The 16,768-nt window shown below is 39.9% G+C and overlaps 1 protein-coding gene across 1 annotated transcript in view; it reads right to left on the reverse strand.

The window, feature by feature from the left end:
- Positions 1-16,768, reverse strand: part of bsn.S (bassoon presynaptic cytomatrix protein S homeolog) — a 151,168-nt gene that overhangs the window by 12,189 nt on the left and 122,211 nt on the right. The window contains exons 5-7 of the mRNA XM_018261290.2: positions 9,900-16,622; positions 2,896-5,098; positions 1,549-2,513 (exon numbers count right to left, since the gene is read on the reverse strand). Of these exons, the coding sequence (XP_018116779.1) occupies positions 1,549-2,513; positions 2,896-5,098; positions 9,900-16,622 (9,891 nt within the window). The remainder of the gene's footprint in view (positions 1-1,548; positions 2,514-2,895; positions 5,099-9,899; positions 16,623-16,768) is intronic.

A 16,768-nucleotide genomic window follows, 5' to 3' on the forward strand; every position in this document is an offset into this window, starting at 1 on the left:
AGCAAAACCTATGGGGACCTTCCCCATAGGCTAACATTGACTTCAGTAGGTTTTAGGCGGCGAACTAGGGGGTCAAAGTTTTTTTTTAAAGAGACAGTACTTTGACTATCGAATGGTCGAATAGTCGAACGATTTTTAGTTAGAAACGTTTGATTCAAAGTCGAAGACGTAGTCGAGGGTCGAAGTAGCCAAAAAAAACATTCGAAATTCAAAGTATTTTTTATTCTATTCCTTCACTCGAACTAAGTGAATGGGCCCCTTAGTATTTTATATATATATATAAATATATATAATATATATATATACACACATAAAACATAAAACAATGGATTTCAAATGTTATGGCTTCTGTATATAATAATAATAATATGAGGTTGTACTGTGTATAACTTCTGCTAAAAAGTTGAATACTTGTAGAAGGCTAGGAATATAGATATAAAACTATTGTGCCTATAAATACAATTCACAAATAGAGATGAATAGGAGACATTACAACCTACAAATAATGGATAATTTAGGAGAAAAACTTCCTGATATTGATCACCCAGATTAGTTTTTAAACAATAATTAAACATGCTACTGAATTTTTGAATACCAGTTTTATGTACTGTATATAAAAATACCATTTACAAAATCAGATTTTAGATTATCCACTAGTCAAGATGTATAAAAGTAAATCGCAATGGAAAAACTAGTAAAATGCAGAATAGAGTGTGATTAATCAAATCCAGTTAGTCCAGTGTAAGAGCTCTATTCATGGAAATAATTTCTGCTCTCTTTGTACAGTGACTTGTTCTGAGCAGTTATTAGAACACACAATGACAGTTTCCCTTTACAGACACACAGGGGAAAGCTAATTTAGCCTAGCACACATATTCACACAGTATCTCAGTTTCTTAAAATTGAACGAACGAAAATTTTTCTTTTATTTAGCACTGAAAGCACATACTATATATATATTTATATATGCGAGAAATAGTGACACTCATGGGACTTAGTATAGTGCAAAAAATGAAAAATCCTTTATTTGAACTCAACGTTTCGATCCAATACTTGGATCTTCATCAGGACAAATCCAAGTATTGGATCAAAACATTGGGTTCAAATAAAGGATTTTTCATTTTTTGCACTATACTATATAAGTCCCTATTTCTCGCACGAATATCTATTTGCGGGAATATCATGTTGCGGGCGTGTAAACGGTGTGCACCTTTTGGGATTGGTATATATATATATATATATATATATATATATATATATATATATATACATCCAAAAAATCAGTGCACACTGGGATTAATAGAAAAATGTCCATACTTTATTAATTACATTTAAAAAGAACCTGGGTCAGTTCGTTCAGTACATGGAGTGCGTTAGAATTTTTGGACTATATATATATATATATCTCACCCAGCACTGAAAATATGTATATAAAATGAGATTGTCATAAAATACCCCTTCTTTTAATAGCTAAAATGAAGCATACAGCTTGTTAGTATTAGTGTTGCACAATATTGCCAGTAATACTTGTTTTGTAGCTGTACTTACTTGAACCGCTGATTGAGTAGCACTGGAGTGCGGGGTCTGTTGAGGTTTCATTGCTTGCTGCGGCTGCTGTTGTTGCAGTGGCTTTGAAGCAGGTTGACCTTGGGTTCCTAATTGTTGTTGTTGCTGCAGCTGTTGTGGTTGTTGCTGCTGGTGTGTCTGTTGTTGCTGTTGCTGCTGTTGTGGTTGTTGTTGCTGTTGTTGTGTCTGTTGTTGTTGTTGCTGCTGTTGTGTTTGTTGTTGCTGCTGTTGTGTTCTGGCTGGCTGTTGGGAACCTTGCTGATGCTGGGATTGTTGGTGAGTGGTTTGATGTGTTGTAGATTGATGAGGTGCTTGGTGGGATTGGTGAGCAGTAGGCTGTGAAGTCCCAATTCCTTGCTGTCTGGATGTCTGCTGTGTTGGCTGTTGTTGTCTTTGTTGTTGTTGACCTGATTGCTGCTGTTGCCGTGTTTGCTGTGACATTGGGTGATGTGGGTCAGTTTTTTGTTGTTGTGAAATTTGTGGCTGCCTAACTGACTTCTGTGATTCTGAAGTATGATGATAACTGGATTGTGGTTTAGACTGTGAAACATAATCTGAAGAGCTTGGAGGATACCCTGATTGACCTTGTGTGTCTGACTTTTTGGAGGATGATGAAGGCTGAGAATGTGGACGAGATTCATGCCGTCCTTGGTCTCTCGGATGCTGTTTAGATGATCGCCTAGGTTGTTCTTCAGGATGCCTAGAAGAAGAATGTCTGCTAGACTCTCCTTGATGTCTATGCTCTTTTGAAGAAGAGTGACGCAACTGAGAATAATCATCCTGCGACCATGTTTCTTCATCTGGGGGTTCATCATAATCATGGTAAGTATGTTTTACAGGCATTTTCTTCTGTGAAGAGGAGTGGCTGCTGTAGTACCTTGATCTGTCAGACCGAGCCTCTCTTGGTTTATCAAACCAATCAGTTTCTTCCTGACCCAAATGATAGGCTTTATAAACCAAAAACAAATTATGGTCAACTAACCTGTGACCACCCATAGTAGAGGAGATCGTATTGAAGCCATGCAACAAAATGTAAAGGAAGAATCTGATAACATGCAAGACCAGTTGAAGTAACACCACAGGACCATTACTTGACTTTCACAAAATAAAATATTTGGATAGCACTATGTGATTACAAATATCAAACAATTAACACCAATGAAACAGTTAAACAGCACCATGCTGACATAAAAAAAGGAAAAGGTAAAATGAAAAGAAAAGGCACGTCATACAAGCGCAGGCAATGAGATATAGTTCAATGAACAGCATACCATGTGAAAATGAGGTAATCAACTCCAGCATGCAGACATCACCATTTGTACGCTTTACCTTCACTGTCTGATACAACACAGTGTGAGTCATCCATCATGTAATTTTCTTCTTGCTTATATATATGGTTTCTTGGCACTTCCTTGTTATGTTCTTGGACATCAGGCAGTGAATGGCTAGAACAGAATTGTGGGCAACTATCAACAGGGGGTTGAGATATTTGCCCACCTGATGAGCGGGACCCACCCACAGACTTTCCTAGTGGGCTTACAGGACTTTCCTCTTCTGAAGCCTGAGTTCGCATTGGGGCTCTTCCTCTGCCTTGATTCATGCTAAGAGTAGAAGGTTTAGAACTTGACTTATGATACCTATCGCTACCATCTCTTTCATAAGATTTGCTCCTGCTGCTTCCAGAGTCACAGTTTGACTTTTCCAAACTGGAAGATGATCTAGATCGATTGCTGCTACCATACATTCTGTCATCTTCCTCCACCATATCCCTACTAGAACCTCCATAGTATTTTTGCTGTTCATATACATTTTTCTTTAAGCCATATGTAATCTCATCCTGTAGTTTTTTTGCTCTAGATGAAACACTACTGCTGCTGCTAATTGATGTTGTAACTGGATAAGATGCAGCCAGGTCAGACTCCACATCTTTTGCTTCCTCGATTGGAGAGAACTTGGAGATCTTTTGTTCCATTCCCTGTTTCCGGTGTTTGCTGCGCTTAGAGGACACTACAGCAGGTGCCAGGTTCTTTGATGAATGTTTCTGCATTCCAGCACTGGGTCCATGTCTATCCAAACGTGTGGAGTGTCTGGAATCATTTTCATAGTAGTAACTACTACTACTACCAGAGTCACGGCCATTATTATCAGGACCTCTCTGATAACTATTTTTACTTCTATAGTCAGAACTGTGATGGTCATACACATCCTCTTCAGATTCTTCCTCAGTTCTTGAATAACAACATGGCTTGCTTGAGCTTTCAATCTCATGATGGCCATTTTTATCTTTCATGTGGCGCCCATTGCTAGTTTGTTGCAGTGACTGAGATAATGCATCAACTTTTTGACTTTCAGTAGTAGGTGGATTTTGTTTGGTCAGTTCACTAATATCGTCGATCATCACATAATTACGGGGGATGTTTTGTTCAAGATTTGTATATAATGAATCAGGTGGATAACTATTTGGAGGGCTCTCAGACCCATTGCCCCTTTCATTTGGCCTCAAATCTGGAGCTCTATACTGGTCATAACTGCTTGCCACTGTAGTGCTACTGAAGGCACTACCTGGAGTAGCAGATGAAATAACTACTGTGGGATTTACAATCACTTCATAATTTGTGGGCACCTTATGTTCTAAATCAGCCAATGTTGTCTGCCTCGGCTTTTGATGACTTGCATGACTGTCCTGTGTTTGAAATCCTGAATTAATGGGAGTTTGCAATGGCGGCTGATTTGCATAGGTAGATTGGGTTTGATAGGGGTTTGGTGGTTGAAAACCAGTAGGGTTCTGCAGTCCTGGGCCTGACTGATAGCTTGTACTTTGAGAAATGTTTTGAGTCTGATATGAGCTTTGTGCAGGATAGCCAGATAACTGAGTCTGGAAAGTATTTTGCGATGGACCATTAGTTGATACTGGATGTTGGGGTTGTTGAAAACGTGTCTGCTGAAGAGATGTAGATGCTGAAGTTACAGTTTGGCCAGTGGTGTATTGATAAGTGCTAGGTGTAAAAGAAGAAGTAGTTGTTTGATGCATCTGGGTAGTCTGAAAATCAGAATATTGAGGGGTGGTGCCCGTTCTATTTGAAAGACCATTAGTATCATATCCAGAAATCCGCATGTTGTTAAGCTCACTATCAGACATATAATTCCTGTTCTCACCTAAACCTCTCATGTATGGAAAATCTCTTCTACCTGTATCACCGACCAAAGATTCCTTCCTTTGTGTGATGCCAAGTTCTAAATATTTAAGCTTGGCATCAATTTCCTTTTCCTCTTCTTCAAGTTCAGCTTGCTGCTTGCGAAGCTTTGTTGATTCTTGTTCTACAATCTTTAGGTCACGATCAATGGTTTTAAGGAAACCGACTTTAGGCATCTGAATTGCTTGACCTCCCATATTCTTCTGGGGGACATTGGGCATATATATTTGAGAATGAGCCTGGCTGGTGGTTAAGGGAAGATGAGCTTCATCAGGAGGAGGACTAGGCAGTGTTCGTTTCACTTTGCGTGTCAAAGTATTTGGCTGGAAGGCTGTAATCTACAACAAATAAAATAAAATTATAGTCCTTCCAACAACAGTATACAAAATCAACCTAACTCTCAAAGGAAAGCTAATCGTGTCCGAACCTTTCCACACTGAGAAAATAATTTTTTAAGAAATTAAATATGTAAATAAAAAGTTGGTCAGTAAAAACCAGTTAGGAAAGTTACTAATACTTAATACAATCAGCAGTGACTGATCTGATCTAGGGAGCTGACCTCTTACTTTTGGATTTAGAAATTATATTTATTATTCAATGAGATAAAGCAGGAAGCTAGCCTGTGAGGTTTTGTTTTCATGTGCCCTTTCTTGGATTACGTTTTTTGACAGTTCCAATATCCTATGAGATATGTACATTGAGGGGGTTATATATCAAAATCCCAAAAGTTCTCACAATTTTCTGAAAACCACACCGACCAAATCAACACTGACTTTCCCCCCTACTAATCAATAAATTTTTTTGGAAATTTCTTGTGCTGGAAAAAAACCCATAAAATCGTGAAAAAATCAGAAACCTACGAAATTTTCAGGTATGCTGCCAAAAAACTGCAACTTTTTCATTTTTGTCATGAAAACCTGTGACTTTTTTTGATTTTTGAACAAAACCCAGCGCAGATCAAGATATCAATGGGACATCAGCCAATGACTTCTACATGAATTCGGCAGGTCTTGAGTTGGAGTACTTTTTTATTCTGACTTTTAACACCATCAGGGTTAAATAAGTCACAAAAAAATTGAGTTTTTTCGTCTAAGAAAAAATGGTGGGTTTTCCCCTTTAAAAGTCCGACAAATAACCCCCTTAATGTACATTTTCAAATGATGTATATAGAAAGTAACTAAAGGAATGTGATTTTGTTATTACTTGCTCATTCCATTGTTATAATATGTTCAATATCACAGCAGTTTTAATGCAATAAAACAATGAAAACAGCACATAGGAAGAATGTTTAACATATTTTTCAGTGTGGTTGGTTTCAGAAAATACTCCTCGATCACTGAGCTGCCAGACTGAAACACTATAGACAGGAACATTAAACTTTAAATTTAAATTTTGGGAAAAGGGTAAAAAATAAAAGATGGCAAGCAATTGAAAAAAGAATTTGTTTATGGAGAAAAATCTAAAAACAACTCAACTGGAAAAAGTGTCTGGAAGATGAACAACCCCTTTAATCAAGTTGACACAAAATTATCGATTTAGTGAAATTCTTGCTTCTAAACTTAGCAAGTGACATTGAATAAATCCATTAATAAGTTGAAAGACTAGTGTTTGGTTTGTACTGCAATTTCCATGAAACAAAGAAACCTTGGCATGCATGTTATACAGATGAGTTTACTTTTTTGGCAGCCATGCACTGTACATCAGATTTTCAGCATATGGATTTAATAGGCATTTGCAATAAAATAAACATATTTATAATAATGGATCATCTATTTGGCCCTTTGGGAGTCTATGTTGGACATCTCCAGTCAAGCAATTAGTTTGGAGAGTAAATTTAAACAAATTTCTAATCATTCAAACACAGTATACTTGTAATCCATTATGTTATATCCAGTGAAATAAACCAAAGGAGATGTTTCAAATCTCAGTAGTATAAATTATATATATATATATATATGTATTTTTATTATTATTATTTGTATGCTGTTTTCTTAAGTATTTGATGTTTTATTTTGATTTTGTTTTTTTGTATTTTTTTTTTCTTTTTGTAGGTTTGTAATGTGTCGTTTATTCTCTCTGAAAATGTACAATAAAATATTTTGGTAACAAATCTCAGTAGTATGAATTTATTAGAGATGTAGGGCACAGCATGTTTGGACCTCCCTGGATCCTTCTTTAGGCTATTTATTTTTAAAGATGGGTAGTCATAAACTGTAGCAAAAGCAAGGCTACACTGAAATCATTACTCCTCTACAAGGTGTATGTGTCTTTAGTTAAAGAGCTATGCTTAGCGTCATTTAAAATACTCATGCTGGACTGGATATATTTAAACTGTTTAGTGCTACCAGAAGAAATATAGCCAAAGGAATAAGTAATAAGGCATTCAACATGGGTAGAATATGTGTTCAGTTAAAAATAATGTATCCCTCTATAGCCATCTAGGGTTAATTATTTATTGATGTCACTGCATAAAAACAGTGACATCTGTAGCATGAATCAGAATTGATTCATGATAATGAAGGCAGAATTTTTTTCATTTGCTGTATTATTTATACGGTTATTTCTAATTGGCAAACATATAATTTCATGGCATTAAAATGGTTTTAGAGATATCCCATGTGTGTTTGATATCCTAAACAGGTATGGGATCAGTTTTCTGGAAACCCGTTATCCAGAAAGCTCGGAATTATAGGAATGGCCATCTCCCATTGACTCCATTTTATCCAAATGATCCACATTTTTAAAAACGATTTCCCTTTTCTCTGTAATAATAACACAGTACGTTGTACTTTACTCAAACTAAGATATAATAAATCCTTATTGTAAGCAGAATCAGCCTATTTTGTTTTATTTAATGTTTACATGATTTTCTAGTAGACAATGTATGAAGATCCAACTTACGGAAAATATCTATTATCCAAGAAAGCCCCAGGTTCTGAGCATTCTGAATAACAGGTCCCATACCTGTACTAAACTAGTTCCCTTACCCTGTAATAAACTATTCCATAGATTATATTCCTTACTACAAAAAGCCCTAATTTTAATAGGTGAATGCCTATCTAACATATCAACACAAGGTCATTTATACCATCTTACTTGCGCTTCAGTTTCTAGTTTTCACTTTTTTCTGCATATGCACCCTTTAACTATAAAGGCAATATTTAAAATAAGAAGTAAGCACTGGAGTATGAAGTGTCAGAATAACCTTCTCCCTTCTGTTACTATGTAATTTCCTACTCTAGAAACTCAAGGTATAAATAAAAATTACCTTGAAGAACATAATAAAAGCATACATTTGTGGCAGGGTAACTAATCCCATGCTTATTTAACATTAAAAAGGGAGTTTACAAATATATCTAATGCTGAATTTAAAGGAGAAGGAAAGCCCCAGGGCGCGAAACCCCTCCCCCCCTCGCCTGTGTTGCCCCCCCTCCCTCCTCCCCCCTGGCCTACCTGTCCCCCTGGGCAAATGCCCCTAACTTGTTACTCACCCCTCTGCGCAGGTCCTGTCCACGGAGTTCACAGTCGCCATCTTCTCCCACGCGCGTCTTCTTCCTGCTCTGACCGGCGTCTTCTGGCGCATGCGCAGTAGGAACAGGTACCGGTACAGCTCTATTGCGCATGCGCCGAATGTCACGAAGTAAAATCGGAAAACTTCGTGACATTCGGCGCATGCGCAGTAGAGCTGTACCGGTACCTGTTCCTACTGCGCATGCGCCAGAAGACGCCGGTCAGAGCAGGAAGAAGACGCGCGTGGGAGAAGATGGCGACTGTGAACTCCGTGGACAGGACCTGCGCAGAGGGGTGAGTAACAAGTTAGGGGCATTTGCCCAGGGGGACAGGTAGGCCAGGGGGGAGGAGGGAGGGGGGGCAACACAGGGGAGGGGGGGAGGGGTTTTGCGCCCTGGGGCTTTCCTTCTCCTTTAAGTCAGTGTAGGGAATCCGTGCAAAATTATTGCACTTGTGTGCTGTAAGCTGTTACCTAGCAACCAGCTATTCAGTGATCTCAGTGCAACAGGAAGTGACACAGCAGCTAGTGAAAGGCTGGCAGGAAAAGGAAGTCACCGATACTGGCAAAAGAAGAGAGCCTGGCATAGAGAGCTGCATGGTGGACAGAGAAGGAAGCAAGAGAGCTGCTGGTGGGCCCAGAGATCTGAGAGGCTGCACCAAAAGCATTAATTTGGATCAGGCTGGCGCAGGGAAGCCAGATACTGTGCCTGGAAAGACAGAGAGTGTGAAAGGAATCTAGACAGGAGGAACAACCAGCAGGAACAACCAGCAGGAGATTTCTATCTGAGCATCCAAAGGGGTTGGTAATCGCACTGTATGACTGAGAGCTCTAAAGAATCTGAAGAGGATTTGTGCGTATCCTGTTTAAAGGGACAGTACCTTAAAGAGCGCTGAAGATACAAAGACACTGTTATTAGAAGGACATTAAAAGACTTTGCCTTTTTAGGTAGCTAGGCAGCTTTGCGCTAGCAAGTTAGTTAGTGAGGCCCTATTGCCACTGGTTAGGAGTGATGCATATACTAGTTGGCCATTTATTTTATGATAAACCGTTATTCAGTTTAACCAATACTGTGTGTGTTGTTACTGTTTTCCTAGTGGGGCCCCCCGTAGGTGCATTCCCGGATCCCACTAGGTGGAGGCACTGCGCTAGTAAGTACCAGGTACCCAGTCTCTCCCCATACCACTGTGGAGTGGCTCAGGTTTGTCCCGTGCCATCAGGTAAGCGCCACACGTGGAGTGTAACACCGACAAAGGGGTGTCGAAAGGGTTACATCACATTGACTATAAATGAAAACAAAACAAAGCTGTGTGTTTTATTTGACATGTTGCAAATAATGTAAAGATTGAAAACAAATAAATAAGACTGGTTCGAATAGTATTACTCAGAAAAAAATACTTTGAGTTACATTTTTATTTAATCTACAAAGCAAAAGCAATTCTATTCAGGGTTCATGGAAGACGGATATTGACAAAGGAAGCCTATGTTGCATTCTGAAATTAAAGTGTTGAGAAACATTTACTACACCTGTGTGGAGATACAGTATCTACAGTACCAGGACTTTGTAAGCCCTACATTTATTAGGGTTTAAAGGTTTATGACTTTCTCATGTAAAATGGAATTTCACTTACCTGGCCACTTTGCAGTAACTGCTGTTGATATAAGGAGAACCTGTCCTTAGCTGAGTCTTCAGATGTGGGGCTGATAGGTTTGGGATCTGACAAGGACCTCTGCATGGTTTTGAGAGGACGTGGTAAGATCTGCTGACGTTGAGTGCTATCAGCGGTGAAATGCTTTTGAGGAGTCACATGTGCCTTGTTTAGTCTTTCACTAGAAGCAAATGTAGACTCTAGCAATCTATGAGGAGAAAGTGGAGACACAGGAGAGTAGAGAACTTGAGGAGACTTGGGGGGCTGTCTTGTAACAAGCTGAGAAAGTGTGTCTGCTGGCAAATGAGACTGATAACCAATCTCAAGAGGATCAGGCTTCTTCTTCTCATATTTATTTATTCCTGGTTGCCTAGTGTTCTCCAGGATCCCTGTAGTTCCAGTCTGTATGTTGGAGGAATATGGTGTTATAGTTGTAGGAACACTGAGCTGAGGCGCAACTATTCCATGGGACTGAGTTTCTGGTTCAGTCTGACAGGCAAGGCTTTCTCCTTTTTGGGTCTTCTCTGGGCCAGATATATATTTTACAATCTCTACTTTTGGATCTGGAGTAGTAATATGAATAGAAGGTGAAACTCTTTGAAGTTGATCTGGTTCTGTTTGCACAGAGCAATCACTAATTGTCTGTATAGCTATACTTGATGTTCCCTTTGCATCATGCTTGCTATCAGAACTTGAATCCGAATGTCGAGAAAACCGGGACCGGCGCCTGCGAACTGGCTGTTCCCAATCAGCATTGTCTTCATCATCTGTTTGAACACTGCAGTCAGTGATGCGCTTTGTTCTGCGCCTTCTTGACATGCAAAATCTATCTTCCCCATCCTCATCATCAGTCTGTACACTGCTGTCAGTTATCTTCTTAACAATATATGGTTCGTGATTCTCATCTGTATTATAGGCATCCCTGAGACGTGGCATTGAGTTTCTTTTTTTGATAGTTCTATTAGCCTCCCATTGGTCATCTGTTTGGAGAGACATTTCTGAAGCAGAATTAGTAAGTGGCCTTGGAGGTGGAGGATAATGGGGCTTCCCTTGGGCATCTGGCACTGTGGGTGCCATAGAAATAAAGGGTTGGTTAACTGGAGGCCAGTATTGGCCAGACTGTGCAAGGGTCCTTTGCATTTCTATTGCTATTTCAGATACAGTCTGAGGTGGGAGCCTTCCAGTTTGCTCACATGCAGAGGGCACAATATTCTTTTGTCTTTTTTGCTCTTCGAGCTGTTGCTGCAACTGCTGTTGCAACTGCTGAATTTGCTCAAGCTGTATACGCTGCTGTGCTAATTGTTCCCTTTGGAGAGCAAATTGAACGTGGCGTTCCTCCTGTTGTTGCTGCATTACTTGCTGTTTGATAGACTGCAACTCTTGCAATTCCCTCTGTACCAACATCTGTTCCTTCTCTCTATGTCGTTGTAGTTCTATCCGTTCCCGTTCTAGTTCCTCATGTAAGCGCATTTGTCTCAATGTCTCCAACTCAACTCTTTCTCTTTCTATCTGTAGCATTTGTTCTTGCTGTTTTCTTTGTCTCTCTTCTTCTTTTTCCTTATCCTCCTTTTCAGTGCCAGGCTTCAGTGCACTTGCAGCTGAAGAAACTTCAGGAACCGGCTTTTGTTGTGGTTGACTTGTGTCTTTGGAAGCAGTACTTTGAGCCACAGAAGATGTGACGTCATCACGAAAAACTGAGGTGGCTTGCTCTGTCCGTACAGTTGAAGATGCAAGAACACTTGAAACTGCTATTGAAACAGGAGGGACAGGTGCAGTAGTACTAGTGACAGTAACTGAACTAGTTGTGACAGCTGCAGCTGGTTTTCCTAAGTAAACTGGGGTATCCATTGATGAAGCTGTAGAAGGTGCTGGAAATCTGCTTACACCAGGATAATGATACACTGCTTGTGGCCCCAATGGCATTCTTTGAGTAACCATTGGGACCCTAGTAAGACTTGCCAGTGGCACAGCTGTAATATTTCCTGGTCCATATGGTCTATATAAACCTCTAATCATTGGCCTTAAAACAGGCGCTGGTTGTGTGGTGATTGGGAGTGTAGATGCTATAGGAGTATTAATAGTTGAGTAAATCATGCCATCAGCAGCTCTTACAGTGGCAGCAGGAGGGAACATTTGCCTAACAGTTCCTGCTTGTAAACCAGATATATTGTATTGCGTTAAATTTCCAAAACCCTGTCTTGTTTCTGGCAATTGCTGACCATACATCATGTTTTGTCTAACAGATGTCATTCCCTGTTGATTGGGTAGGATATTACCTGCTGCTGGACCACTAACCATTGAACTAGCCCCATACTGCAACATATTTGCACTGTTAGGATGTCTGCTCCCATACTGGTCCATAGAATTAAGGGCTGCACACATTCGGCTAATTTCACGAGCTGTTGTTGCACTGTACTGAGCAAGATTAGATTCTTGAAAGTTAGACAGATCCTTAGAAGAATATCTGTAATCAGAGTAAATGTTCGACAGTGAACTGTACCTTCTCATGGGTAGAGCATTGTTTATTAAATCAGTAGGTTGGCGTAGGTCAGTGAATGACCCATACTGCATTCCTTGACCTAAATAGCTTCCATCTGTAAAGTTCATACTAAATGAATTTTTCATTGTAGATAGGTCCATAGCAGAATCTCCTCCGGTCCCATGATAAGGCTGATACAAACCAATTTCTGATAGGTTTGTCTCTGACATGGAAGAATGCAGTCTTCCTGTTGGTCCAAATGGTTGAAATTTCTGCTCCTCATACATATTCTGAGGAGGTGCAGCAGGTAAAACAGACGTTGCTTCTCTATAGGGATAGTTATCTGAAATGTCTTGCTCTCGCTGTCCATAATACTGAGTCCCAGATCTCACAGCCTGAGCTGGTTCTCCAGTATGTTTTTCAGGAATTTTGGAAGAGTTATGTGTACCTGTGCAACTGCTGCCAAATGGAAACTTGTATACCATATCACAGCATGCCACCTGACTTTCGGGTTTTATTCCTGTAAGGTCCAAAACATTTGATGGTTGTTCTTCCTGCAAAATCTTTGTCACTGTTCCAGAATCAATGGCATCTAACTGGACCATCATGGTATGAGGTTGGTTTCCATGAATATTAAATGAAGGATGTGGTGCTTTATATTCTGGTGTACCGCTGTATACTTCTGTAGGACCAGTGCTCTGATCTTGTTGGTACTGGCTTGGAACGGAACTGATGCTTTGAATATTACTGGGTTGCGGAACTACATCTCTTTTAACTATAGGAATTACTTGATCGGGAAGATTGTATCTTGAAAATATGTCTTTTTGGATACCAACAACATCATCTGGTTTACACATAGTAGCAGTTGATTGATCAACTTGCTTGACTTGTGTTAAGCAAACTGCACTTCCTGTTCCTTGACCAAAGTCCACCCTGTTTTGAAAAGGATCTCCATAGATTGTTGGCTGTTTTGGCTGTGAGATAATCATGGAAGATGCAACAGTTATGCTAACAGTAGTGGCTGTTGCTATAACTGCATGAGGTTGTTCTTGGGCATTCAAATTTACAATCATTGGCTGCACAGCCGTAGATTGTCGAGTTGGAGACTGGTCCATAGTAAATGAGTACCTTCTAGTTTCAGTAGCTAATGATGTGAGATCCATTCCCTGGTCAGTCATAATGACTGGAGCTGGTTTAATTGCAGTTCGTAAATCTACAGCACTGCCACTGTGTTTAGGGCCAGGCTCTACTCTTGATGTTCCAGGAACAGAGGAAATTCTACATAATGATATATTTTCTGGTGGTAAAGAGCCCCAAGCATAAGTACCGCTTGAGCCATCTACCACAGAGGTTGGTTGGCCTTTAGGAGTGACCATCTGCATGCCTGCTGGAGGGGCTCTGTCTAGATTTGTGTGCACCTTACTGTAGCTTACTTGACTTTGTTCTTGCGGAAGTTGTGAACTAGCCGCAGATATCTGACTATAACTGCGTAGTGTCTGTTGCCGATTAAGCCTAGTTGGAGATGTGACAGGGGAAGTAGAAGAACTTACACTTTTAGATTTAGTTTGGCTTGATGAAGCTGATGCCAATGTAATGACCATAAAAGGAGCTTCCTGTGATGACTGTTGCCTGGAAATACGGGGTGGTCTGGTTCGCTCTGGAGTTTGTGTGCCATGAGCTACCATAGGTGAAGCGTCTACAGATGAAGCCACAGAGCCATCACTTGATGCATGGGTAGTTTGAGTTTGGGATGAAAATTCTGTAGTAGATTTGCTTCCTGACACCAGACTTATTCTTGGTGATGAATGTGTGGGACTCTGTGTTGGTGAGGTAGGAGAAAGTGGAGGACTTGAACTTTTGAAGAAGGAGATGACTTTAGATGTCAAAGATACATTTGATCTCATATCACCTGCACTCTGTGTCCTGTCTTTTGGTGGTGCACTGATGTCTGCACCAATTTGATTCCTATGTTGCTCCTCATTTGCCCTAAAATCACTGGTGCCTTTACATTGTCCATAACTCCTTTGTGTAGGAAGTCCAGGTGTGGTACCTGAATGCAGAGGCGTTATACCTGTACTAGATGATATTGTCTGAACTACTGAAGTAGTGGTGGTTGTAGCTCCTTTACCATACTGGTAATTAGATGATATGGTTTGGGAACTAGATACAGTGGAGGAGCTCTGCAGCTTTGTCTGATCTAGCCCATCTCTAGAAAAATGACGTGTAACACGCACATCTGGTATAACTCTACATGCATGGCCATCAGACGATGCAAAAGACACTGGTGCTGACAACTGGGTGGGGCTTGTTCCAGGCGTGAGGGGTCCACTAGTTTGCTTTGTTAAATCATTGTATGCATTTTCTGCATTTAAAAACTGTTTTTTTGGGTATAGTTCTGTTTTTTTATCTTCCTCTTGTAAAGATAAGTCTTGTGATGAAGACTGATGCATTCTTGAGATATTCTGTGATGTCTGTAAAATTTCATCATAAACTGTACCCGGTTTGGATAAACCCACATGATATTCTGTTTGGGATGACGCAATCTGACCACTGTCATAGCTGTACTCATCTATGTACTGATATTCAAAATTATTCTGGCTTTCTGCGCCAATGTAATTTACTTGCTGATAATTGTTGCCATACATTGAATTTTGTTGAAATTGTTGTTTTTGAAACATTTCAGCTTTTCTCATTAACTCTTCATACACTTCTTCAGCACTTTTTAAAGGCTTGTTACTAGAGGTGCTTGATGTTTTCTCTGTTGGGGAATACAGAGACATAAATGTTGGCAAGTTGTATTCACTGCCTGACTTGTATAACTTTGAACCAATCAATTCAAAGCCTTCTGCTTCAGAGTCAATAGAGGGTGAGTATTCTGAGCAAGATGATCTATGAAGCTCTTCCATCTCTGCTGCTTGTCTAAGTTCTTCAGTTGGAGATGCATCCTCGATTGGAGACAAATTGCTTGGGGGAGTTTTTGACCTCTCTCTCCTTCTTTGTGCCCTCAGCTCTTCTTTATCTCTTTTCGCTTTGCGTGCAGTACTTCGAATTCTCTGCTGTTCAACTTCTCTCATTTTTTCCTGCTCCCTTAAAAGCTCTTCTTCTTCACGGAGTTCCTCTTCTTCTGAGGAATCTTCAATGGTAGGCAAAAGAGGTCCATGGGAGCGGTGTCGTGCTTTTCTCTGCTGCTTGACTTCCTCTAGCCTCTGTCTTCGACTAGGACTGCTGTCACTGTCTTCTTCGAGGGATGACATAGATGTAGGAGAGGTACCAGATGTATAGCTTGGTGTTGTTGCAGGTAAAGTTGATGAATATTCACCTCTAGATCTTTCCTCTGGTGATCCGGTTAAACTTTCCATTTCTAATTCTGGCTCTCTTTCTAAACAGATGTCATTTTCATGTTCACGGTCTATATCTCTATTATAACTGTTTGTGCTATTTAAATCAATGGTCTTGAAACGTCTTAACCCTCCTTGTGAGGCAGACATGTCTTCTTCTTCTGTTTCTTTTCTGTTTTCGTCATGAATGTTGTTTGAATTATAAAGTCGTCTTTTAGAAGAAGTACTTTTAACTTTTTCGGAATTTGTTTTCTGTCCGTTCTTGCCAGTGTTGTATTTGACATGACTATATTCATCTTCATCATCTTCAAGGTTGTCTTCTTCTGCACTCATTTCTAAAATTTGCCTCCTCATAAACTCTTCATCAGAGAATTCCCCCTTCATTTGCCTAGTTGGCAATGGGGAAAATCCTTCACTACTATCCTCCACATAGTCATGACGCAGCTTACTACCAAAATCATCAGATGATTCTACAATATCTCTCTGGTCCCTCTGATTTTCCCATTCAAGAGAGTCTTCATCTTCTTCAAGAATATCTTCCAATTCATCATCAGAATCAAAAGCTTCAGGAGTAATAGACAATGATCTTGGCCTCAGCTTTTGCTTTTGATCTTCTTGTGAACCATGTAACATTTTTCTGTTGCTTCCCTGGGTTATACTGTTTGATTCTAAGAGAGGCCTTACAGAGCTTTCTAGCTTGGTGAGCTCAGATGGGCTTGGTGGACTGCGTTGGGAAATACCAGTCCCACTTAATTTCTCTTCCTCTTGTTGTACCAAACCTGCAATTTCACTTTGTGAACTAGAAATTCCATCAGAAGAGTAGCCTGTATCACTTAGGCTTTGTGGGCTACGGGACAGGTCATGGGAATAAGGCTTGCTTATGTCCTTCTGAAAAAAATAAACAAAAATATTATGTTAGAATGTGAATGACTTCTTTAATTGTCTATACGTTTAAGACTATAAAGTTTAAGACTATTGCCAAAGGTAATAACATTCTAATCTGTTTCTGCCTTTAAAAGATATAAATAAAGAAG

Source organism: Xenopus laevis, chromosome 4S, assembly GCF_017654675.1.
Source record: "Xenopus laevis strain J_2021 chromosome 4S, Xenopus_laevis_v10.1, whole genome shotgun sequence".
Lineage (NCBI taxonomy): Eukaryota > Metazoa > Chordata > Amphibia > Anura > Pipidae > Xenopus > Xenopus laevis.